Genomic DNA, 25151 nt, shown 5'->3' on the forward strand with positions numbered 1-25151 from the left:
TAATAAATGATAGAATGATGATAAATAATAATAGAAACCAATAATAATGACTATTATAATGATTAAACTAGAGTTAGAACTAAATAAATTATTATTATTAAATTAATTAAACTAGTGTTAGAACCAATTAAATTATTATTATTATTAAATTAATTAAACTAGAGTTAGGACTAATTAAATTATTATTATTGAATATTATTATTAAATAGGATGAACCCAGACTGTTTTACTTTTTTCAAACTATTTTACCTATTTTCAGAAATTACATTACAAAAATGTAAATAAATTATATTCGAGTCGAATAAAATATATTTTCTAGAAAAATTACCAAATATGTAGATCGCTATGAGCCGACCAGTTTATAAATGAAACCACATCCTAGCTCTTATCTATCAAATCTGCACTATTGCTTTATCGCTCACGGAAAACAGAGAAAATCCGCTCAAAACAAATAAAAATACCAGCATAGGTACAGATCAAAGATGATCATATTGATAAGAACATTAGCACTATGCAGTACGGTACTACTTATCAAATCGAACAACGTTTAATATTTGATTTGTGTGCATAGAACAAAACCGTTGCCTATGGTTGATAACAAGCCACGAATGTGCAACCGCGGTAGCTAACCGACGCACTGAAAATAATGTTGCTGTAATAAAATTTCCTTGATATTTGTAGAACCAGGCTGTGACCGTACCGAATCGTCGAAAAATGTCGATTTGTAACCATAACCGAAATTTGGGAAAGAAAATTCAAAGGATGTAATGTAAAGGGAACGAAATAAAAATATCGAAACAATTAGGAGTATTTATTTTAGTCTTGCTTTGAAATTTCTTTAAAAAGTGATCGAAATCAAAAATTCAAATTCAAAATCCGTTAGTCAACGATCAAAAATAGAAGAGGAAATAGAGAAACGAGATAGAAAGAAGAATTCAATCGTTCTATAAATATCTTTCTACATATTCTATTTATATATTTATTTTATTCTACAATTTATATGTTCTATTTCTATATATTTCGTTTAGTTTCTATATTTATTTCTATAAAATATGATGTTGGTTTTCATTTCAAAAAAAAAACTTTATTTACAACTGTGTACTTGCGAGAACCTTCGAAAATAACGTTTCAAATCGATTCGCTCTCCTTCCAAAAAGAAAGCATGTTAAAAGTTGCAAATATCATGTTTTCCATACACTTTATTGATGGATAGTTCAATCAATTGATTTATTGAACTTGATTTCACGCCGATCACAAGAAAAAAGTGGTTCAAGGTTTCGGAAATCTACACTCTACGCAATCGAATTCCTTTCGTGTGTGCGCTCGAGGTTTTTTTTTTCACGGATATCTTAGTGAAATTCCTTGTTGAGAAACGCACTCTCAACGTGTTTGTCGATCAAGCGGTAAGAAAATTTTCTTCAACATTTCATGTAGGTGGTAATTACTATTATTAGTAAGCTAAGAACGTCCAATAAACTGGAAACACTCTTGGACGCGTAGCTAAGCGCACTAACAGTTCTGTAGTTCAAACAGCAGAAAGAAAGAAATCGTAACTTTAGTAATTTTTCCTAACTAACTGATTATAACTGATTATTTAATTATAACTCGACTGATTACTTACTGTGTCGATCATCGTTAATCATCAATATCAATCATTATATCAATCATCATTAATAAAGTCAATTTTTGATGGTTAAATCTGGATTTCTTGCCAATATCCTCAAAATCATCAAACGCTATTCAAGAATTTATGCTTTCCTTTTGCTAGGATTGCGAACATGACTTCTATTCCACGGTGAAAGAAGGAAAACGTCAAGAATTCAATTTCGAAGGGTAGAAAAAGAAATTCAGAGCAAAGTTTGTACAAGAAACGGATGAAATTACAAACTTTAAGTAGCGCGAAACTCGGAGGAAAAAAAAAACTCTGCCTCTTGGAAAATATAGAAGAACACGTGAAAAACTAGTCAACTTATCGTCAACATTTTCTCAACGTTCAACGTGATGTTCTGTTTGTACAACTAACACATTACTCCAATATTTACAAAAGTGGTTGAGATTCGATAACTGGTACGTAGAAGAAGCACTATGGACGATGGTTGACTGACTGCCAACATGCCGCCATCGCCCATCATCAGGCGCTGCTACGATCGCAAAACCAACGAGAAAACATGGATTCATTCATTTCACCTTAGCATTTCGTTGATGTTTACATAAATTGCGTATCAATGTGTACGCAGTGATGCGCAGACATAACGTATGAAAGTAAACATTTAGATGATTAGAGCTACCATCAGCTACAAAGCTCATGCCGATAAAACAAAGGTCAGCGATAATCGTATCGTGCAGTGAATGATAGCGATTCTACAGTAATAGATTGATAAAGCACTCTGAGAAGGAATCTTGTGAAAAAAAAAACGCTGAGTGACCACTGAGACAAACATGGAGGCTAAATATAGCAAATTCGAAGAGACTACTTCTTAATTAGTTTATTTCAATGTGTTTGCTTCGAATTTTAATAATTTATGACTTGTTTCGTCGCTACTACTATGAATCACAGCACTTCCGGCGGAGCTGTAGTGAATTCTGATCACAGCAGCGATGGAGAGAGCTGGGCCCTACGCAGGTGAAGGGTGTTTAGCCCATGGGGTGCAGCTCAAGTAAAGGGGGTCCTTTCGCCAACCGTTCAAAAGTGAAGGGGGTAATTTCAGCAACCGTTTAAAAGTGAAGGATGGGATGTCTGTTCCCCAACCGTTCAAAGGTGAAGGGGTTCAGAGCACCGGCTCCGACTATCGCATCTATGATTCTGATTTAGGTTCACGATAAGCCTGCTGTTACCTATATAATGTGCATTTTTTATAGCTGAGAGCTTAATCATGTCCTTAGCAATCCTTCTCAGAGCAGCATGAAATATCTAAATGGCTTATACAATAAATGTTAGTGTTGAACAGCCTTCAAACATGAATCTTCTTTGAATTTAAATAATTCATATCTTACCAAACTTGGTTAAATTCGGTATATTAAGCACCTCTGAGAGCACCACAGGTAAAAAAGAAGAAAATATGGAATGTTACTGACTATCCTTACCGATTATGGAACTTCTGACTATTATGTTTTACCCTCTCAGACGGTATTCACAATCATATTCTCATCTGAAACCGTTTACGTATAGCTTCAAAGTAAGTGATTTTATCAGAAGACTCTTTCCATGAAGGCGAGATTCCATAAAATAACTACATGCGATCATGCGGTCCTTAGTTTTCTTGAAAGGAAGCCGGAACTTTTCAGAACTTTTCCGAATGATCATGAGTTTAAAGGCTTGGATTTTGATTCCTATCTCTAATTTTATTCTTTCTTCTTATTTTTGCTGGCACTTCTTATTATTTCCTAGCTTTTTTCATTAACTATGCTTCTATTACTTACTTTATAGAGCAAAGTTCCGACAAACCACCCTATTCAAAGTCTGAGACGCGGGACCCGATCTGTAATTTCAGCTCCCAGTAGATCCCTTCACAATCAAACAGAAACATTATGCTTCTTTTTCGGTCACCAGCATAACCACCGAACAGAGCAGTGCTACAATCTGAGCGCAGCGCATCAACCTAGAACATTAGCTGACAAACTTAAGAAAAATGGTCAAATGTGTTCGGGTCAAAACGACATGAACACCGATGCAGTTGCGGAAGCGACTGCACTCGAAGTAGCGCGGTGGAGCTAGCAATTTGTAACAATTTGTAGTTAGTATTATTTGTATATGAGCGACCAAGTGTCCCTAATCTATTACCTCAGAAATTAATCTGAGAGTGCAACTGAAAAGTAGAACACTAGTCGTGAAGGAGAAAAAAAAAGCTCATTTCCCGAGTGCTAGTCAACATCGCATAGAACGGTACTGGAAGATTAAGAATTCAGAGATAACCACGGTCGAAGAAAACAACGATATTATACGGGAAATGCCCTCACCCCTCCTTTCCCTTTTTAGTTTTCATTATTAAAGTTACATACTTTTCTAAGCAGTATCTTTTGTCTTTTCATCTGAAGGGAACACACAACGGAAAAAAAATCAACTACTTAAAAATATTGACAGAATTATGAGACGACAATTTGCTTAGCGAACAACGGTAATTGATAAAACAATAAGCTCTAAGGCGAAAGAAAGAAAGAAAATAAGCAAATACATGACGTTTGTAGGTAACAACAAAGAAAATTGCAGTCACGGAAATGTTGTTCGTTTGTCTACATTTTATGTATGCATTTTTCTCGTCACGCACTCCATTTGATTAACGTCAAAGACAAGTTCCGAAACGTGTACCATAGTCGCTTCATAACGACCTGAAGCTCGGTGCAATTGCGCAACGCTGCGGAACTGACGGTTTCAATCAAGTTGCGCTCCATTCATTGCTGTAGTCCTGGTTAAAGACATCACCCCACAAATCTGAGACGGTGCAGATTTCAGGTGGAGAGTTCCTATATGGGGTCGTAGATTACGGAGAGAAGAGTGATTCCGTCCATTTCTTCCTAATTGCCGTAAAAAAAAACTGCCCGGAAGATGCGGCAAATGCACAAGGCTGGCGCGCTCCGATCGAACTCCTAATAGAAAGTAGCGCGCCGGAACGCTCGAAGTCGTATCTTCAGGTCCGTGGAGTGATGCCTTTAAAGTAGCGATAGTCCCACTTTGGTGTCCCAACTGCCAGCTCAACAGCGCCGCTTAGGGCGCAGCCGCCTACGCAATTGCACCGAACCTCAGGTCGTTTTGACCCAACTATACAACCTTATGAAATTGCACCTTATGATCCCTATTCCATGCGCTATCCAATGCAAAAAACGATAAAACGAACTTATGGAGCTGGAGCTTATCCATGGAAAAAAACGTGTTCTAATCTCCGGTGGCTTTCTGCCTGGAATGGGCAATATGCAATATGCAATTTTGACACACTTCACATTTTGACGGTATAAGAAAGGTCATCATCTATTGCGGTTCCACCGCTGTGATTATTATCAAAGACGTAAAAACTGTCTACAATGCTTGTTCCATGGGTTTTCCCAAAGCAACAACAACCACCAACACCTTGCCCTTCATCTAAAACAGTTTATTACTGCACCAAACGCTATTGTAACGAGATAAATATCCCAAATGTTATGGAATGAAACTCGATCGATTTTGAACGACTACTGCTGACCTACCGCAGCCTAATGCTCTCGTTTGAGGCAAATAAGGTTTTTCTTTAACCTAAAAAAAGTGCACATTTCATAAACATCACCCACATCACTAACAATCGTAAAAATCAACTGTGATGTTAGAAAATTGACAAATTTTGAACCAACGTAGTTCCAAGGTCTTAAGCAACCCTATTAATGACTGTACTTATTGCGACCAAAACTTGGATCGATAGAATCATTTGAGTACAGAGTAAGCCGCGAAGGCACCATAACATGAAATTAACAACGTTGGGATCTTTCCACGAAAAATTAGGCAAAGTGGTGTAGATTACGAGCGTAGGTGTGCTCACGTTTGATTTTCCTTGGTTCGTGCACGAACTATCCTACGAGGAACCTTATGACGCTACTTCTTTACATTCGCCGGTTCTTCCAGCAGCCTATTCGTTGGTCTTACCTGGATCTAGGTCGTTGAGGAAACCTCATTGATTATTGACCGCTCGCTTGCGGAAACGGGAAGAGGGGACGGGCACGGAAAATTCGTACGAGAAAGCCGTTTTCCACGAAGTTTTCGAGCACGATTAGGGGGAATTTAGTGTGAGCACGCTCGTACCCATATTCCAAACTTCTAATGCTATGTTTTCATGGAGACATCCCAACATCGTCAATTCCACAGTATGCTGGATTCAACTCCCTCTGCGGTAATTGATTCCTTGGAGCTGTTTAGGCATTTCAAAGGGACAAAAATACGATGAGAGTTTGAAAGAATCGTTATAAAATGCGTCACAATGTGAGCTACAAACCGTTCTCTTCTGTTTGTTTGCCATCTATCAGCCGTTGACATTTGCCTTGAACAATTTCTCTAGTAATTAATAATGTGCCAATTTGTGTGCCACACTCTAACATGGGGTGTGTACAGTGTTAGAATTCGCATGTTACCCGTCCAGACTGTAAAAATGCATTACAAATCTAGTAAAAGTAACAAGGAGCTATTCCGCAAAATTCGGTGGTTGTAAGACCTTACAACTGTCTTTCTATTCCGTGAAAAAATCGTCGCCATCCCAGTAATCCACAAACAAGCCTACGATTCTTTGACGACTATGATCAATTATGTCATTATTACGAATTAACCGTTTCTTTTCATCAAATTCATTGGAAAATTCGTTGTAAGATGCTAAGAATGCTCATTGATATTAGTAAGAGGAAGATATTTATTATTCGGTCGATTCAAAGCATAGCTAACCTGTCAGAAATCACTTCATGAGCAGAAGAAATAAGCGATTTTTTTTCACTTTTTGAAAACACCCATACGTCCGCAGTAAACAAAAAAGAAGAGAAAGGACAGAACTTCCTGGAATTTCGCCTAAACTTTATAGAACAATGATGACTTTTTTGCAAATACGTGTGAAAAAGAACTTATTAACAAACGATTACGAGTGACTTAATTACGTTCTCAACAACGAGAACGTTACACATGCGATTCTTTAAAAACTCATCTAGGAATGGCTATTTAAGGAGCATATACTCTGTGCAGATTTCATTCGTTTTTGATTTTTTGTCAGCTCTACTTTCTTAATGAGACCAGTTAGTCAACTTCTGACCGGAGGGGGCGGTTGTACGCTGTCCCTTTGAAAAAGATCAAAAAGTGGTGGAAGGAGCAGGATGCAAAAAATACATTAAACCACACCTCACTTTTACTCCGATGCGCCACGGAGTTTGAAAATGAAAAAAAAATCACAATATTAAACCTCAATTAATCTCTCACCGGCAGGTGTAGCGCAGTCGGTTAGAGATCCGCTGTAGTCGCGCTATCGGTTATGGTTCGAAACCGTCCTAGTGCCTACAAAGCTTTTCATCATTGCGTAGGCCAACACCCGTTCCAAAACCTCAACGATTACGAATTGCAGTAAAACGCGTTGGCGCATCTCAAGTGGATTGATACGCCAGTGACTTTATCCTTTTTCTTAATCTCACTCCACAGTCATTTTGTTTACAAAACATCTTAAAATTTAGTCTGAGCACACATGCCTTAGAATGCGATAGTGTAGTCTTTCTTATCTTTAGAAAAAAGCATTTTTTAGTTTTCAAATTGCATTCATCGCTTTTTTTGGGACACCCCTAAGAACAACATTAACATACTATTACAATCTAATATTATTAATTATACCTTTTTTCAAATCTTTTTTTCAAATAATTAATCTCTTTTTTTCAAACAAATCTTAAATTATTGGAAAATCATATATTACATAATATATCGTATTATTCCATATTATTAGCATATAACTTTATATTATTAACATATAACGCAACGTGGGAGATTTCATACAGGTGCACAGATCGGAATGTAAATATTGAAAAATTTCTACAATATTTAAAAAAATAAATCTTAAATTATTGGAAAATTGTAAAATGTTGTAAGATGTAAAAATGTTGTAAAAATGATTAATTGAATAAAAAAAAACCCCAGCAAAAAAAAAGAACCGCAAAAATCAATACGCGACGAATTCATTCACTAAACGAGAATAAAAACAGATTTATGACGGATCAACAGATCTACGATCTAATGCCATCTGTCAATGTTTCACTGAAAATCGAATATGATATGTGTTATTTGGTGATTGTAGGTGAGAGTAGAGAAATCGGTACGCTAATAATATGCTGTACAATGGATTGACATGACTCGTTTTATTGTAGCAGCAGGTTTCAGCTGAGAGCGTTTTTTTTTCTTCTTTACATGAGCGCTTCCTGCTAACCTTCCGTGTTCTAGACTCTCACTATCGATTAGGTGTTCTAGATAAGGCAGATATGGTCGGATTCGTTAAAAACCCATTTTTCATATCTTTAGTATTCATTTCGGAGATATTCTTGCATTTGTCTATTTGTATTCGGACGGATGGCAGAGTAATTTGTATTTTTACAATGCTCTATGTGCTTAAAACCAACATTATTATGAACTAGTTAGTGAGTTATTCACAAAGCAGTTTTTCTGTTCGATTCCGGTTTGTATGCAAAAGATTGAAGTAGCTAACTCTTACCAAAAAGTGAGTCATGTGAAACATTTCAAACGTGACAATACGGATGAGGACGACTTTAACGCGATGCGGTTTCATTGTTGGAGAAGTATACGAGGAGTGACTTAATCTAAAATGGATCGTCTAGGTAGAGGCGGAACGAAATTCACCCTTTCAATTTTAGCCTCCAACTTTTCTTTCAATGATGTTTTACCTTGATTTAAAGGTGAAGTTAAGGTGGACGGACTTTATGGTTTAGCGAGACTTATCCCATGTCATTGTTTGTGCCATATTTGTTGAGGTAAGTCGTCCTTGAACATAATTGAGCCCATCCTATCCAACCTTCCACTAGACCGCGCACTGTCAATCCGTCGGTTTCATGATCCACGAAACTTTACGCCTCGTCTGAACTGCCTGTCTATGTCACGTTTCCTAAGGTCCTTCTTCACTTCCGTCCAGAACTTTCTTTTACGTCCGAGTGGTCTCTAGCACTTTGGGCCTGGGAGCATCCTCAAGGCAACTTAGATGAGCTGATCTGATGGTCTCCTTATAACGTGATCAAGAAAGCAAACTTGGCTTTCTGTCTTTACTTTGGAGGGCTGGAGAAGATGTTGATATATTCTCGCGTCATCTGCTGGTACACCATATCACTTCTGACGTAAAGTTCTCTGTTATGGAGCACCATTTGCCAAAAGTAGCCAAGTATCCGTCTAAACAGCTTCTTTTCCATGAGATTCTCAATCATAGATGAAGACGCTGCCTCTGTTTCCAATCCGTACATCATGATGGGACAAATTGCGGATAGGTAGACCCTCAGCTTGGCTTCGTTTCTGACGGGGATCGACCACAGTCACTTCGTTGAAGAATCGAATGCGGAAGTGGCCTTAACGTATCTTTGCTGCATATCTCTCCCGTAGCTGCGTCATTTTTCAGCATGCAAACTAAGTGGCAAAACTCAATTGAAGGGCAAAACATGAGGTGATAAGGTGGCGAAGATCAATCCCTTGCGGTGCACTTGCGCTTCTGATTTCAGTGCTCTAGTGTTTGGGATTTATGAACGCCAGTGCACGCTCACAATGGCTTGCAGGGGCAAGCTGATGTGTCACAACTGTGATTTTATCTTTCCAGGCGAGTCTGGTACTAATTACACGGAGAAAAAAGGCATGGTTAGCACCAGAGGCGATGCCGAACCATCGATCGTGTTGTTACAGTTAGACCAGTTAACGACTGCGCTACACTCACCATGGGGAATTATTGGGTATGAGGGGATCCACTGGTAAAATGCGAGCGCCTAAACGGGAATATTTTCGAAAAGTTTTGGAAAAGGTCGGAAATACATGGGGTGACAGGATTATGCAGGAGTAGCCTCAAACCGATCGTTTGCTACCTTGAACAAGCACGAGTAGGTAAAGCCCGTAAGGAATTCAGCCCAGCTAAGCCGATAAAATACGCAAAAATTTGTTGGTTTGAAGGCAGTCAGTAACGTACCACGTCTATAAGGACTAGAATCATCCTAAAGCGCTATTGTTGCGAGTCTTCATATGCTTCACTTCTTACTATTCTATCAGCAACTACAAAACAATCTAACAAAACAATGGAACACTGTAACTGTGCAAATATTTATAGGAACCGAGATCATGTAGTGTTCAGCTTGAAGCTCGAAGCAGCGTCTATCAACGAGAATATGTTTTCATAGACGAGAAAAACTACGGCGTTAACTATAAACCCTCGTATGGACATAGTCAATCCTCCGCGATAGAAAGCAGATGCACCTTCGTGCCGCCATATTCGTCGCGCTACCTCGGTCGCAGTTCTGGAAAAATCCACCATTAACTTAATAACAAGTATTTTTAGAGTTATAAACTTCTAAATAGTAAAACTCACGTTCTGCAAGCAACGTTCTCGACTTGAATTCGATTTTTTACGACTTCAAGAGGGCAAACAGAAAGCCAACCTGCGACTCCCGCGCAACCGCCGGCAAATAGCTGGAAATTAGACGCTTCCATCTATTTTCTAACGGTTCAGCAACATGTAAACTTTTATTTTTAGCGTGATGCATTTAAAATTGTACATAGTACATCTTAGAAAAAGATATTTTGGTGGCTTAATTACTCCTTCCATCCCTTGTTATCGACTGGCGCTCATGGCTACACGGAAGCAGGAATAGAGTGGCTAAGGGTACAAAAATTGTAGCGGAATTTAGGTACTTCTGAATAACTCATAACCTTTTGCTAATAGATAGTATGAAAGCAGCTTTAATTTTTAATTTTAGTTCTTTTTTCTCCTGCAGTTCCCCTAATTGCTCGGGGAGACAGCGTAGAAAACGGCCCCGTCGACAGGATTACAAAAAATACAGACTACAAAAGTTCCACTTATGTGAGCGAGGGGAGAATCAGTGTCCTGTTGACGTTGCCTCTCTCGCATGCTGGCAGACGCGTACTCGTGCATTTGCACACGTGACACGTTGTTAGGTGCCTCGTAGGAAAATTCGATGGGCATGGCCATTTCTCACGCCATTTGTAGGGATAATTAGGAGGAATTGGAAGTGATCGCGCTAATATTTGTGTCCTACACCATTAGCTTTATCTTTTCGTGGAAATACCTAACGTTGTCAATTTCTTGTATGCTGCCTATAAAATCAGACACTATTGTTTGAGAGTATGGGAAGGAAAAAGGCAATGTTCAAAACGATAGTGTTATGATTTAGCCGTTCGAATGTTTATGGCTCGCTTTCAGTAGCAGCGCAAGAAATAATTTCGCACACTTGTCAAATTGGTATATATGGTAAATTATTGTAAATAAGTGGTGAATATGCAAATTTAAGATGGTTGTTTCGCAGAAGTACTATGAGTTTGTATAGAGGAAGCTGCGGAGACGTTTTGGGTGCACGATCCAACTTCATTCTTCCTTCAAAATGCTCCACATTATTTTCAGGAACATCTTTTTTAATCTGTTAGGTCAAAGAGCATAAAATATGCACTATCCGACCGCGGAAAAAACAATGGATCAAGAATCTCATTGAAAACAAGGAAATTTGTTGACCCTTTTGACTCTCAGGCATTCACATTTCTCTTACGCAACATCTTCGCTTTGAAGCTTCCAAAAAACATTAGATCATTAACAAACATTAGATCTTACCTGTGCACCTGTTTCGTTGACGTTACGACTTCTCGTAAGTCGTAATATCATTTCATAAACTGGGATGTAGAAGAGATACCCAATATTATCACGAAGAAATATCACTTTCCCACCCTAAACATAGTTCCTCGAAAATTACGAAACGCTTTTTATAGCTGAAGAAAAAAAATCACTCACTTACTTTGAATAAACCACTGAATCCTTCAGTTTCGACTATACGCTTCGCACAATCCACTGGCCCAGAATAAAGGTTCCGTGAATGTTTCGAAGAACGAGAGACGTTTTCACGTTGTACCTGAACATCTGAAGGAAACCCTATCGTAGTTTTACGGGAACTATCTACTTGAGTCTAACAATCAAGAATACAAAGTGTTTTATCAAGAGATTAGCGTGTCAAAAAACTATAACCAAAAATGACTACTGAGCTTCCTGCTTATATTTTCTTGTTGTGCCGGCGAAACTACAAAGTGTACGATAATAGCCCACGACAAGGAAAGAGGGCATTGGGAGCATTTCGGATTTCCATCAGAAATCATCTAACCATTAATAACGAAAATGAGTGCTCATCAATTGCCAGTAACCTTATGCAGTTCGTAACACTCTGTGAACTTTTAAAAAACTGCACGAGGGGTTGTCCTCCTTCTTTAAAAGCATCACCCCACGAATCTGAGGTGGTACGGATTTATTCGTATGCGGGATCGTAGATTAAGGAGAGGGGGGTGACTCCATTCATTTCTTCCTAATTGCCGTAAAAAACGGCCCGGAAGATACGGCTTAGAGTGTTCCGGCACGCTACTATCTACAACGAGTTCGATTGGAGCGCGCCAGTCTTGAGCATGCGCCGCATCTTCCAGACCGTTTTTTACGGCCAATTAGCAAGAAATGGACAGAATCACCCACCTCTCCACAATCTACGATCGCGTATACGAATACTCCACCTGAAATCCGTACTACCTCAGATTCGTGGGGTGATGCCTTCAACACTACCCAGACATCAGCACTTAACGATGCTACACAGTGCATAGATTCCATTTGCCTTTGGTGACAAGCTGTGAGAGCACGGTGGTTCACAAGCCCAGCTAGTCGATGAGACTGATCAGTTTATTTTCCTTTTAAAGTTCTTGCGTGGTGCACTTAGAACAATGTCGACGCTTGGCAAGGAAAGAAGAGGACTTTGGATATCCGCAGCATCAAAAGCCTCGAAACATTTTTAGATCCGTGGTAGAGACGAGGTTGTCACAACGTCAGGCCACTAACAAAGTTTTAACAAAGCCTCATTGGCAGAACAAAAAATATAAATCCAATTCACAGAGGCAGGGTTTCAAAAGAGAGGACTTGAAGATTGTTTTCGTTTCAGTTTTTCTTTTTGAATAACATACTATACTCTCGTAACAAGTTAATTACCTGAAGACGAGTTTTGAGAAGTTCGACAGGTATAACTGGTATCACTTGCGCTAACGTTCCACAAATAGAAGCGATAAGTATCTGAAAAATGACCAGATCTCTCCATGTGATTGCTTCAAATACTGATGAATTGTGTGGAAAAAAAGAGAGATCTCGTCAGGGAATCCCTTTGAAAAAGGTTTCCCTGCTCTCTTTCGTAAAAATTTTGTGCACTTTTCCCATATCCGTATTATTTTACTGCGCCTGTTATACCCAATCCGCTTCCTTTCTGCTTCTTGTCTTCATTTTCTGCTTTGACTCAGAGTAGCTAGGTAATCTTTGCATGTATATTAGCTTATTAGAGTTGAATTAACTGTAAGATCTGCGAAGTAATACTGAATAGATAAACAAAATGAATAGTAAAAAAATATTAAAGTAAATGAAATTAAATGGATAAAGGTTCTGGAAGATAATATTGGAGTAGAATCGTACACGAGACACTCAAGTCAACCGTACTGAAATCTTTTCGAAACCCTGCTCGCTTCCATGGCTGTCCTTCATCAAATACTTTTCCAATCGTGTTAAAGATCACTCTTATAAAGAGCTTATAGATGATGGAGAGTAAATAGATTGGGCGATAGTTGCCTAGTGGATGCACCCGTTCGATGAATTCAAAGAATAACTGCAGACGAGGTGATCAACGTGATCAGGATACATATGTAGTAAGGTCAAAGCAACATGAAGCACGAACAGTTGCGTAAGCGGTTGCGCTCGAAGCAGCGCGGTGGAGCGTAGCAGTTGGGATCGTGTAAGGATCCTCGCTACCGCCACACATCTCTGCAGTTCGCCATGGTCCCTTCTCGATACCAACCGCTATCTCCACCGCACTGCTTCGAGCGCCGCCGCTTGCGCAACTGTCCGTGCTTCAAGTCGTTTCCACTCGACTATACTTTGCGACACTTTTTGCATGGAAGAACCTTATCAAAATCATTCCCAAACAAACCTCAGACATAGGCAAGTCTTTTCTAGCTTCCACATTTGACTCGCCAGGATGTAAAACCCGTAGAGCCATTCCATAGCCGGCAAATAGCAACGAATGTAGAGCTCCAGTCGTAAGAAATGGTACCCACATTCCTTTGTAGAGGCCGTATACCTTAGAAAAAAAAACATGATTACTATTAATGCATAGGAATTACTGCGCTATTTTCTGTTTTCTCACCGAAATTTAGCGACAGTGGACAGAGATGGAATTCAGCTTACCGTTTCTTGTTTGACTGTTTTCATTGCACAATCCACGATCCCTTTGTAGGCACTCATCGTTTGGAGTCGCGCTTTGACGGTGTCGAGCGGATGGCCGACGATAATTCCTGCTCCACCTAATTTCAAAGAAATTATTCGAGTTCTCGAAGAGGGCTCTTGGAGAAATAGAAAAATTTTAACAATTTTTTCTCTGTTCGCTAGGAGTCTGAACATGATCCCAATTATCCATTCTTACTTCCCGCATGTTTTGAACTTTGAAAAACAGCAGAAAAGCAAAAAAAAACCAAAACGAAAAAAGCAACTTTGCTTGCTTCCTTCCAATAACAATAGATTTTTTTCTACATTCCACTCTCGCTTACCAGGTAATTTTTTCTTGCAGTTTCACAGGTATTCCAAGCAAACATCTAGTCTCATGTCTCATGGATAAGTTCCTCATTTACAACGTAAGCGCTCTTCCATCGCAAAAAAAAAGTAACATAGACTGCGTAATTAGTACACAATCACCAACAATTCTAAGTCTCCAAAAATCAACAACTCCAGGGGTCATTACCGGTTAGCGCGGTTTTAATATGAGAGGTCAGTGCAGAGGATGATGGCCTAATCGTAGCAGAACTTTCTAGTGCGAATTATTTATGTTTCTGGTCAGTCCGGCAGCATCAATCTGCGATTAAATCCATAATCGATGATAATGTTAAGTGATCTAGAATTCAACGCACTAGGCTGAAGGGAATATAGAACAAGTGTAATGATAATAATTGAATTGTCAATTCTGACAAACAATAATGTAATCAAATACGAAGTGAAATGCCAATACAACCTATTGTAAAATATAAATAAATTAAATAATCTCCAACAGATAGCAGAACTATTTTTCGACATGGAAATGTGAATTTTGAACGAGGAAACGGACCACAGTTTCGATCGAAAAAGTGTTCTTGCTAATTTTGAAAAGTAGACTAATTGTAGGGTACTACGGAATAATTCAATATTTCCTCCACTTATACATATGCGAAAAATGCAAAAAAAAACCAAAAATGCCACAGCACTTCCACTTTTATGTTTTCTTTCTGCATGTTTTAGTATTGAAAGATTGAAGACTTCTTGTTTTTTGATTGAAGAAAATAGATAACAACGGTTAAGAATAGAATTGCAGCTGGTAATGACAGCTGAGAATAGAGCTGAGAATCAGAAGCGAAAGAGAAAGAAGGAAATGAGAAGATCAATGTAAAAATTATTTAAAAAAAAACATTTTTGGTGCATAATAATGTAGTAATTTTCGTACATAATGTCGCAAGAAAAGCCACCAGTCAGTAGTCCTTGAAAACCCCATATTTTCTGAATTTTTTTTATAACGATCGATCAAAACAATAAGGAGTTGTTTCAGTACCTGCCGCCCAACCAGCAATGAAATCCGCGTACATATGGATGATTAGCTGAAAATGTAGGATCTTACGAGTATAGAAGCTTTGAAGCAAATTTAAAAAAGAAAAAGAAAAACGAAAGAGAGAGAAGGAAAGGAGAGAAGAGAAAGAAGCCAATCAAGGCATCGAATCTTGTTATTCTAAAAAATACGACAGTATGAATATTTATGTAAAAAAGAAGAGCGGAGATGTACATGAAACAATGTTCCATGATATCATATAGAGGGACAGGGACCTTTTATAATAAGTAAAATAACATTATATAACATATAATATGTAATGAATAATAATAATTTGTAATAATACATAATATATTATTAATAAAAATAACTACGTGAAAGGAGGATCCATTGGGTTACTCTGGCACGCGATCGGGACAAATGCATGAATCAGGGACGCCTGCTCGACCAGTTCGAAGATCAACGGGAGTCAAAGTGATCAAGGTGAATAAAAATAATAAAGAATTTATAATATAATTCTTTTTAGCGGAGTCAAAAAAGTTATCATTTGAACAACCACAAATAGTACTACCAATTCGTCATTACTAGTAAGATTATGACTCTCAGATGAATATGAACAGAAATAATCGATAGCACCTAGGAACTAGTGCGATAAAGATCGATAATAGTCGTGGACCCGAGGTAAGAAACGGTCGACCCCACAATAAATGGTGCAAAGGAGGTACAGCCATAGAAGGTCTTTAAATCTCTTCAATAAATCACAGTACATTTTATAGAGGAACAGGTTTTCCTACGATTGTCTATCACAAAATCACAAAAAGGACACTATCTCCTCTCCCTATCTTGCTATCTTATCATTGCTGTTTTCACCGTTCAATGAGAAACTTTCGAACAAATATAGGTCATATGGAAGCTCATTAAAGACGTTTCTATAAAATTTCACTACCTAACTAAAAAGTTTTCAGTCGGAAAGAAAGACGGTATAGTGCTCTCTGGATTTTCCGAAAAAAAAAGATGAATGATCGATCTACTTGCAGCAGTTTACTCATCCTTTTACAAATGATTCATTTGATCTAATGAGTGAAAGAGGCTTAGTAATGAGATGTGAACGCATTATCTTGTGTAGACGGCACTTCTAAATATTTTTCCGGTCATCTCCTTTATTTTTGAGAATTAAAGCAAAATTTTTTGAAATCTTAACCATACTCTTCTTCTTTCCACAATCCTCACTCTGTCAAACTTCCCGTGCACCTCTTGCATAATTCACTTGTCACTAACAAAAATATACCTCTAGGACAGTTCTGTCTTTTAGGCTACGCTTCTTTGCGGACGGCATTTAGAACCGCTGTTGATTGTAGCTTATGCTTATTCCCGTTATTCTCTACGCTTTATTACTTGTTAGTTTTTCCATACATTTTACTGTCTACAGTTCTGCGTTCGTTTTATTTCATACATTTCTAATTTTCTATACAATGTTTTATTTGATAGTTTATTTTTATTCACTGTATAAAATTCCTCGCACTTTTCGTTATCTTTTTACTTCTCTTGAAATCGCGAAAAACATTAAACACATATTTCTCGTCACTTCTATTATAATAAGTAGATAAATCAAATAATAATTAATAATATGCCCAAATCACTTCTGAAATCGGCCTCGATTCTTCGAGGATTCCAGAAAAAAAGAGAAAGTTGTAAGCTGTGTACAAAAGAATTCGTTGCGGGCATTCCGAGTTCTCCGTTCACACATTTGTGCAATTGAAAACTCAACATTAATGAGACCATCCAATACTTCTCGTACATTTCTCACTGAAGTAGAGTTATTATAACTACCGCTGAGAAAAGAAAATAGATTGTTGGATAACTTTGGGAATTTTGGACAACGCGTTAAAGATTTCGTATTGATTTTTAATAAGTTGTACATAAGGTTGTAAGGATGTAATTTTACTGGCTGACGTTTCCGTAGATTCGCCTTCTTCAGAGCCTGAAATACGCAGTTCAATTCACAATCTAAACGAGCAAATCACTCCAACTAAACAACTAAACAGACAAACTCTAAGTCTACTTTTTAACCACTAGCATACTGACTACATTAAATGCTCAGCTTGGATTGGAGAATCCCAGTGATGATCGCTGACTGATCGATCATCAGATCGAATGATTGGAATGTTTCGTCCAAATCAGAAGAGCCATTCGAAATGTGGTGCAAGTTCCCACGTACTCGAGAGACGTTCTTCCATGCAATTCATTTCAGGATTTTAAGCTTGGAACCGGAATGTTTCCGGCGATTTTCGAGTCAACCCCTTAGATTCGCGATTGGTAGCAATGATTTCAAAGTTGGTTCCGTCATGTCCTTATGTCTAGAAGTCTCGGTTCGCGTGACCTATTCTTTCCATTCACATCCTCCTTGATGAGAATAGCGATAGCAAGCATATTTATAGCCATAAGTCGTGCAACAAAGTGGGTTACACCAGATTTCAAGCAGTCTCCTGGTCTATCTGTGGGAAAACAATACAGTTCGGTATTGTACGGATGGAATCGTACAAGCGATTCCGAACTAGCTGATATTTCAAATTTTTCGGTGGTATTTCAGCGGCGGGCCGGGTGTAGTGTAGCGGTTAGAGGCTTCCTGCACGATCGATCGGAGGTTCGAATCCGCCCTGTGCTCACCAAGCATTTCATCTCTCTGGGGTCGATAAATTGGTACCAGATTTGTCTGGGAGGATAAAAACACTGACTTGACACATCGGCTAGCCACCGCAAAGCATTATATAGGCAGGTTACACGTTTGTAAACCTCAAACGATTCTGAATTGAAGTGAACGTGGGGGCGCATCCCAAGCGGATTGATTAACGCCAGAAACTTTGTCCTTTAACTTTATCCTTTATTTTATTTTTTTATTTTAATCATGGACGAGTGTAAAGCAGTCGGTAAGAGGTTGTAATCTATTTGTTGCGTGTTATGTACAAGGAGATTTAATAAGTCAGGATAATGCGTGTTTTGATGCGGATTATCGTGGACCAACTTATTAAACATCGCGAAAAAACAATGCACGACGAGCAAGCTTGCTTTCGTCTTAGCCTGTCTGCGACTGGCGAGGTGTCCATCATTAGGAGAGTGATCGAAATCTGGCAGCAGTATTCGAAGCCAATGCAGTTAGCCTTTCTGAACGTTAAAGACGCTTTCGACTCTCATCACCTCCGATCGAGGCCGACTTCTCAATGCGCTCTGCGCCGATGGAATATCAGGAAAGTTCGTTCGCTTACTTGATGACATGTATCAACGAACAACTGCAGCAGTTCGAACACCAGCCGCACAGCAACACCGTTCGAGATGGTAACTGGAGTAAGACAAGGGACAGTGGGAAGACCCTTCCTGTTCAATTTCGCCACGACATGCGTAGATCTGTGTCCTGCAGATATCATTCTAGCACCATCAGCACAGCCCTTGACCGATCTCGAGTACGCTGACGATGTTGTTATATTCGCGGAAAGCAGTACGAAACATCAACATGTTGTCAACCTTGTATCGAAGCTGGCTGCAGCCTATGGACTACGTCTACGCCCTGATAAATGCAAGCAGATGTGGATCGAGATCTCTTCGAGACCTCGAACGGGAATCAGAGTGGACGGACAACCGATAGAACTCGTCGATGAGTTCTGTTACCTGAGCTGTACGCTGAAGAACAACGGCAGCTACGAGAGAGATGTTCAGCAGAGATGTGCTAAAGCCACTTCTGCACTTAATTCCTTAATGAAGTGCCTGTGGTCGACCCCCATCACCAACGAAGTCAAGCTGCGAGTTTACCTATCCGCAATTCGCCCCATCATGATGTTTGGATCGGAGACTTGGGCAGCACCATCAACGGTGATGGAGAGGCTTGATTGCACGGAACGAAAGCTGCTTAAACGGCTACTTGGCTACTTTTGTCCTAAGGTGTGCCACAATGAAGACCTTTACGCAGAAATTGATGTAGTACACAGGCGGATGACACGTGGAAGATATCAACATCTTGCAGCGCATTCGAAAGTGGCTACAGAGAATTGTCTCCGCTTCTTTGGTCATATATTAAAGAGATCAGCAGATCGCCTTGTTCAGCGAGTTCTGAGCAGCTTGTCGGGTTCAAGCCGAAAGAGGCTACCTGGCCGAAAAGGGAAGTTTTGGACTGAGGTAGTAAAAGAGGACCTGAGGACACTCGGTGTGGATAGGCAGTTTGGACAAGACGTAAGGTTCCGCAGGATATGGAATAGCAACGAATGAATTGATTCTGTGTAAGCTCTCGTAAAAGATAGAGAAGTTTGGGCAGAGCTATGTTAAAGGCACGCCTCGGCGAAGATGTAGGTAATCGCGGTGACATTAGCCTGCCGATTAAGTCAGTAAGTCAAGTCAGGCGAATCCGCAAGGTTTACAACAAAACAAAAACGGACTTTCGAAATTGGTACCTGTAAAAAAACATGTATGCCCTCGTGAGTACTTTTCTTTGACCGTTGTAAAAGGGACAACCTGCTTCTTGCTATTTAGGGCGCTGCTTTTGGCTCATTTCTCAGATCAGCTTTACTGGCTGAAGGAAAGGAAAACGCTTAAGCTGCATTGGTTCATATATTGAGTTTAACAGAGCCAACACTTCTAGGAACTTTTCGAATTTTTTTTCGGAAAACTTTTGAACTACACCCTTACTCTGAAGTAGTTTTGTAGAGGTCCCAACATCAATAAATTCGTGATGCGCTACCTTTCATTGGAGGCCGATATTATCACTATGAGACGAGTGATCTTCAACGAGACCTCCTTCTCTGCCTAAGAAAAAAGCACTTTTCCGCACGTAATACAGTTGCCCAATGAGCCTGATTCAGATTCACTCCAAGAACCTTCTTCTTGCTCATAAATTGATTGTAAAACGTCCTTTCTTATAAGCGGAATTATTTTTCCATTGTGTAAAAGCCAATGTTCATTAGTTAGGAGTCTTTAAACTTTAATAGAAACGTAAATTTAAGAGAAACAGCGGGTCTTTCAAATCCACTTAGATATGTGAACATTGTGACGGAATGTCAACGAACTGGTCAATGTTCGAGAAGCAGATCTGTGACCCCCATCCTCGCCTTAGACAGAGAAACAAATCTTAAACAATCTGAAAATTCGACTTTCAATGAACCTCGGCATAGTAAGATCTCGTATTGATTTTTAATAAGCTGTCCTTAAATAATTTTATTTTCTAACATTTAGCCAAAATCGCTCCCTTTTGAGCCTGTGAGCAGTTCATTTCACAATCTAAGCGAGAAAATCTCTCGACAACTATAGAGACAAACTCTTAGCCTACTTTTTAACCATTGTGAGCAATAGGCTTCCTTTTTTAAGCGTCCGGGTTGATGAGCACTATGGTTTTCAAACCTCCGATGGATCGTGCAGACAGCGGAACCTCTTACCGACTGCGCAACACCTGGTCCTATTCCTAGTGATAGTGGCGGATAACTTGTTGTGAAAGGAAATTATGATGTCTCCATAAGTCAGGCATCCTTTCCATATTGAACGGATAATCTTTGTCAACTCACGAATCCTAAACGGAAGAATATATTTCAGCATTTCTGTGCTAATTCCGTCATCTCACCAGATTTTCCATTTTTCATCTTTTGGATACAGATCAGAGCCTCCGACTTGGTCGGTAGTCCCTCGTTAACCGCATATGTCGGTCTGTTAATGTGCTCGGGTTCAGGAGCTGACGGCGCTTGCCGGTTCAGCAAGGTCTTGGAGTGATCCGTCCAAATTGAAAGAGTTGCTTCACCGACAGCCATTTCGTTGGCAGTGTTTAGGACTGTAGAACATCTTTTCATTTTGTAGCTATACTGGTTTAGTGAAGTAAAGGCTTTCCGCGGGTTTTCGTCCCCCCTTGCCTTTTCAGACTCCTCCGCTCTTGACGTCCATTCATTTTTGCAGCTGGCAACGCAAATTTGTTCTCAAACGCTTCTCTTGACTGAAATCGCCAGTGCTGCTGGAGGCGCATAAACAATTAATTATATGTGGATTTTGTTTCCGCAGATGCAAATGCAAACTAATCCGCTGCAATAGAACCGGGAGCGTTTCCCTTGCAGCGTCCTGGATGCCCTTTGTAAAGGAATCCGCATTGCTGGGCTTCTTCCTGGTCCGTACTCCAACATGAATAGACACACATTGGCGGAAATTCATTCTGCATTCTTCGTCTTTCAGACCTGCCATGTCGATTTTCTGTCAAACAGGAACTTTTGTGGAACCATATCTTGAAGCTAAGAAGAACTGGACGGTAGTCAGAGTCGAACGCATTAAGCATTAGGTAGAAACAAAATCAATATAGGAATAAGAATTTTGTAATGAATACGGTAACAATGGTCGACCGTCCCTTCTGAGCGCCAACTACACTAGACACTAGTGATTTGTGTGGTTCCCCGAGACTGCAATCTAACCCGATCGTTTTGTTGCATTTGCCAACGGTAGCTTCTCAATCCGTGTTCATCCGAAAAACTCTACCTCCACCCCTAAGAAATTTCAGCTTCTCAAATTTCGTGCAAGCTGCTGTAATAACACTCAAAATCGCTTCTGAATGATCGATTCATGGGTTATGCACGAGTTTCATCAAAGTAAAGTGAAGCGACTGGATTCCCCCATAGTTTTTCAAGCGGAAGCAATTGAAGGTTTCAAATATACGAACACCTGTTATTCCATCGGAACGCAAGCTTCTTATAAACTGTTGATAATGCCAGAAAGTGCATTAATTGTTCAGATGTATGAATATTCTGTTCATTGGCTCAGTTTTCTCAGCATGTTCTATAAAAAAGAACTGTAAAGAAAAGGAAGAATGGGACTATAACAAACGTCTGAGGGTCGCTCAGAGACCCACATGCTATTCTAATCACTCGTGAAACTGCATATTGCAATCGACAAATTCCGAATCACGGTGCCATATGATTTGGCCCTCGCGGATGGTCCACCATTTATTGCGAAAAGAGTCCCAATACATCGATACACGCAGTATATATACGGACAAAGGGATGAAAAATTTCACTCGACATAACATAGGCCTGACATTTTAACTATTGGATTTCTCATAGAGCAATCATTCACTTGAAGAATTTTCTGATATGTGCGAGAAGCAGCATTTGATGGAATTCTATAGTCATTATTCTGTACGGTTACAGAAACTCCCAGCAAGAGAAGATCAAGATGCTTTGTCGTGAAGCGGTTTAGGGTACAACTTAGTGATCAATTCTAACAGTATTATGGCAACAATGAGGAACACTAGAGTCTTCCAAAAGGAAAAGAATGACGTAATGTTGTTTGTAAACGAAGATATCATTTCTGACAGGTGATTCACAAAAGAGAAGTCTCTCTGGATATTTCTTTCAACGTCCTCTGCGCTGTAGCTTTGTGAGATGATCCTTTTGTTGACAAACGCAAGCAGTCCTTTGATTGTGAAGTTCACGGTCTCTCCGGGGCAGGCGGCAGTGCAGGCGGCGATAACCTCAGATGTGGCGAACATGTGTAATATATTGTTGATGAATCCGCTTTTGGTACGTCTGATTACGTGAATTTGTTCATTGCATTCCACGTTAGCGAGGACTTCATCGTTGTCGCTCTTGCATGATAATGTCAACGACGCGGCAGGATTCGAACCTGTAATCTTCTGCTTTGTTTCCAACGAAAGTGGCGACTCGTGACGCGAACTCGGGGAAATCCAACAGCTTTCCGTCAAATGTTGGCAGCTCCATTTTGTTTAGGATCGAAGCGTCGACGAAGTTGAGTAGAGAGTTATTGTTGTAGAGAGCGTTGACGGCGTTCGGAGTCGTGTTGAACGAATGACGTTGAGGATGAGACATCTGAGACGCGAGGGATGGTCATCTTGTGGGCTGCTCTTGACATGAAATCTGCTGACATGATACTGGGTTTTCTGACGAGTCTGAAGAGACGCTGAGATCGCGTCCTCTAAACTCGTTGTCCACTTTATTGAGCAAGAGGTCGAGTTCTTCGAGCTGAGTCACAGCTTGAGTGATGGAAGTTCTGTAGTCTCCATATTTGGTGATATACTCGTCGAATTGTTCGGTTTCACGCGGACTGGATTGCTGAAGAGTGGTCCACTCGTCGTGAAGGGAGATTATCCTTGTGTCTGCTTTCAGCAGGGATGATGTGATTTTGTGGAGTTCCAGACGAAGGGATTCCAGCTGATCTTCATCTAATCGATCGGACTTGGGATTCTTTTCATCAATACCGTAGTCCTTTAGGGTCTGTGGTATAAACAGTTTCGCTGGATCAGCTTTTTAAATAAGACGATTTGTCTTCTGATTTTGGGGCTACTGTCCTGTGGCATCAGGCAGCGTTGTGTGGAGGAACTTCAGGGTATTGACGAAGGGGTTGATGACGTCGTTCCGTGACTGAGTCGTGGAGCTGAGAAGCGAAGGGGTTGATGATGTCGTTCTTTGAGTGAGTCGTGGGGTTGAGAAGCAGGTCCGTGCAGGTACCGTGGTCGTCCCTTGATTTGGCCCTCGCGGATGGTCCAACGTTTATTGCGACAAGAGCCCCAATACTTCGATACACGCAGTATATGTGCGGACAAAGGGATGACAAATTTCAATTTTCTTGAGAAAGGAATGCTATTAGACATAACCTAGGCCTGACATTTTAACTATTGGATTTCTCATAGAGCAATGATTCACTTGAAGAATTTTCTAATATGTGCGAGAAGCGGCATTTGATGGAATTCTATGGTTATTATTCTGTACGCAGGGGATATGGCTGATATCATTTGCCCATTGATTTCATTGGTTCCACTGGATCATACCAACGACTTCAACTAAGAATGAGTAAAAAGCGTATAGTGGCCTGTACAATGGATCAGTGTGCGTGGATCAATACATCATGTCAGTGTTTCTTTATGTTCGCAGATAACTCGGCACCAATTTATCGATCTTAAAGAAGTGATTCGTTGACTTTGGTTGAACTGCCTCCCCTCCCCCCGATCCCAAGTTACTTAGCTTACTCGATATAGTAAGAATTAAAATGCTCAAAGCCAGCACATCATGAAATTGGCGTGCTATGGAAACCTCTCGAAGAAGAACGTTGAATTCCGGTTGTAGGATAGGTAAACGACCGTGGTCCCGCTCAATTCCCAGTAGCCGTCTGAGAACGGCGGTGGAACCGTTTCAGCTCGTAACGTAAGTTAGGGCGCACACTCTTGCACATGCTCGCGTCTCCTCAGGAACGTATCAATTGGTTTTACTTGAATATGCTTTTGGAGAAAGCCCAATGATGTTCGACTGCTCGCTTGTGGACGCGGCGATGCAACTGATTCTGTAGGCAAGAACACCAAATTCTACGCCGTTTTTTTACGGGGATTAGGGGAAGATGGGCGAAACAAACTACAACATCTACACCGCGAGGTATCCGTTTTCCCTCGGGTTTCAATGCAAAACCAATTTCGTCATAAGCTGACATGAAACGTTCCCCTCAGGTAGATTCCTTCCTAGAAGTAGCATCTTTATATTTGCCGTTGAGAACTGAGAATCAGCTTGCTCGAAGATAATCAGATTGTTGGCCATGTTGTTTCAGATTTATCAATGCAATTTCATCTGAATGATGGAGGACACAATTTCATCTCCTGAGCATTAGATAGGTCATTATTTTTCACCCACACAACATGAAACGTGTCCGATTATCGGGACAAATTCATGTACAGGAGACATACATGTGTGAGAATTTGGAGGTTCTGCTTGGAATGATCGTCTTTTTACACCAACCACTGACGTTGGTCGTGTTATCGTAAGTTGAGGCATACGGAACCTTTAAAGGTGCTACGAACACCTTTGCATGAG

General features: G+C 39.9%; 5 protein-coding genes across 5 annotated transcripts; 1 reads left to right on the forward strand and 4 right to left on the reverse strand.

The window, feature by feature from the left end:
• Positions 1-9797: 9797 nt before the first annotated feature.
• RB195_013040 (uncharacterized protein) lies at positions 9798-15364 on the reverse strand (the record flags this gene model as incomplete). The annotated part of the gene is made up of 8 exons (XM_013444834.2): positions 9798-9975; positions 10047-10147; positions 11301-11414; positions 11482-11595; positions 12705-12785; positions 13687-13836; positions 13944-14059; positions 15331-15364. The coding sequence occupies 8 exons, from the start codon at positions 15362-15364 to the stop codon at positions 9798-9800; spliced, it is 888 nt and encodes a 295-aa protein (XP_013300288.2).
• Positions 15365-18654: 3290 nt separating this feature from the next.
• On the forward strand, positions 18655-19581 carry RB195_013041 (uncharacterized protein; the record flags this gene model as incomplete). The annotated part of the gene is made up of 1 exon (XM_064202686.1): positions 18655-19581. One exon carries the CDS (start codon positions 18655-18657, stop codon positions 19579-19581), a length of 927 nt encoding a protein of 308 aa, XP_064058567.1.
• Positions 19582-20891: 1310 nt separating this feature from the next.
• On the reverse strand, positions 20892-21146 carry RB195_013042 (uncharacterized protein; the record flags this gene model as incomplete). The annotated part of the gene is made up of 1 exon (XM_064202687.1): positions 20892-21146. One exon carries the CDS (start codon positions 21144-21146, stop codon positions 20892-20894), a length of 255 nt encoding a protein of 84 aa, XP_064058568.1.
• A 1761-nt stretch (positions 21147-22907) lies between these two features.
• On the reverse strand, positions 22908-23162 carry RB195_013043 (uncharacterized protein; the record flags this gene model as incomplete). The annotated part of the gene is made up of 1 exon (XM_064202688.1): positions 22908-23162. The coding sequence occupies one exon, from the start codon at positions 23160-23162 to the stop codon at positions 22908-22910; it is 255 nt and encodes an 84-aa protein (XP_064058569.1).
• Positions 23163-23180: 18 nt separating this feature from the next.
• RB195_013044 (uncharacterized protein) lies at positions 23181-25112 on the reverse strand (the record flags this gene model as incomplete). Its single annotated transcript, XM_064202689.1, has 2 exons — positions 23181-23587; positions 25025-25112. The coding sequence occupies 2 exons, from the start codon at positions 25110-25112 to the stop codon at positions 23181-23183; spliced, it is 495 nt and encodes a 164-aa protein (XP_064058570.1).
• Positions 25113-25151: the final 39 nt, after the last annotated feature.

The sequence above is a fragment of the Necator americanus genome, chromosome V (assembly GCF_031761385.1).
Source record: "Necator americanus strain Aroian chromosome V, whole genome shotgun sequence".
Classification (NCBI taxonomy): domain Eukaryota; kingdom Metazoa; phylum Nematoda; class Chromadorea; order Rhabditida; family Ancylostomatidae; genus Necator; species Necator americanus.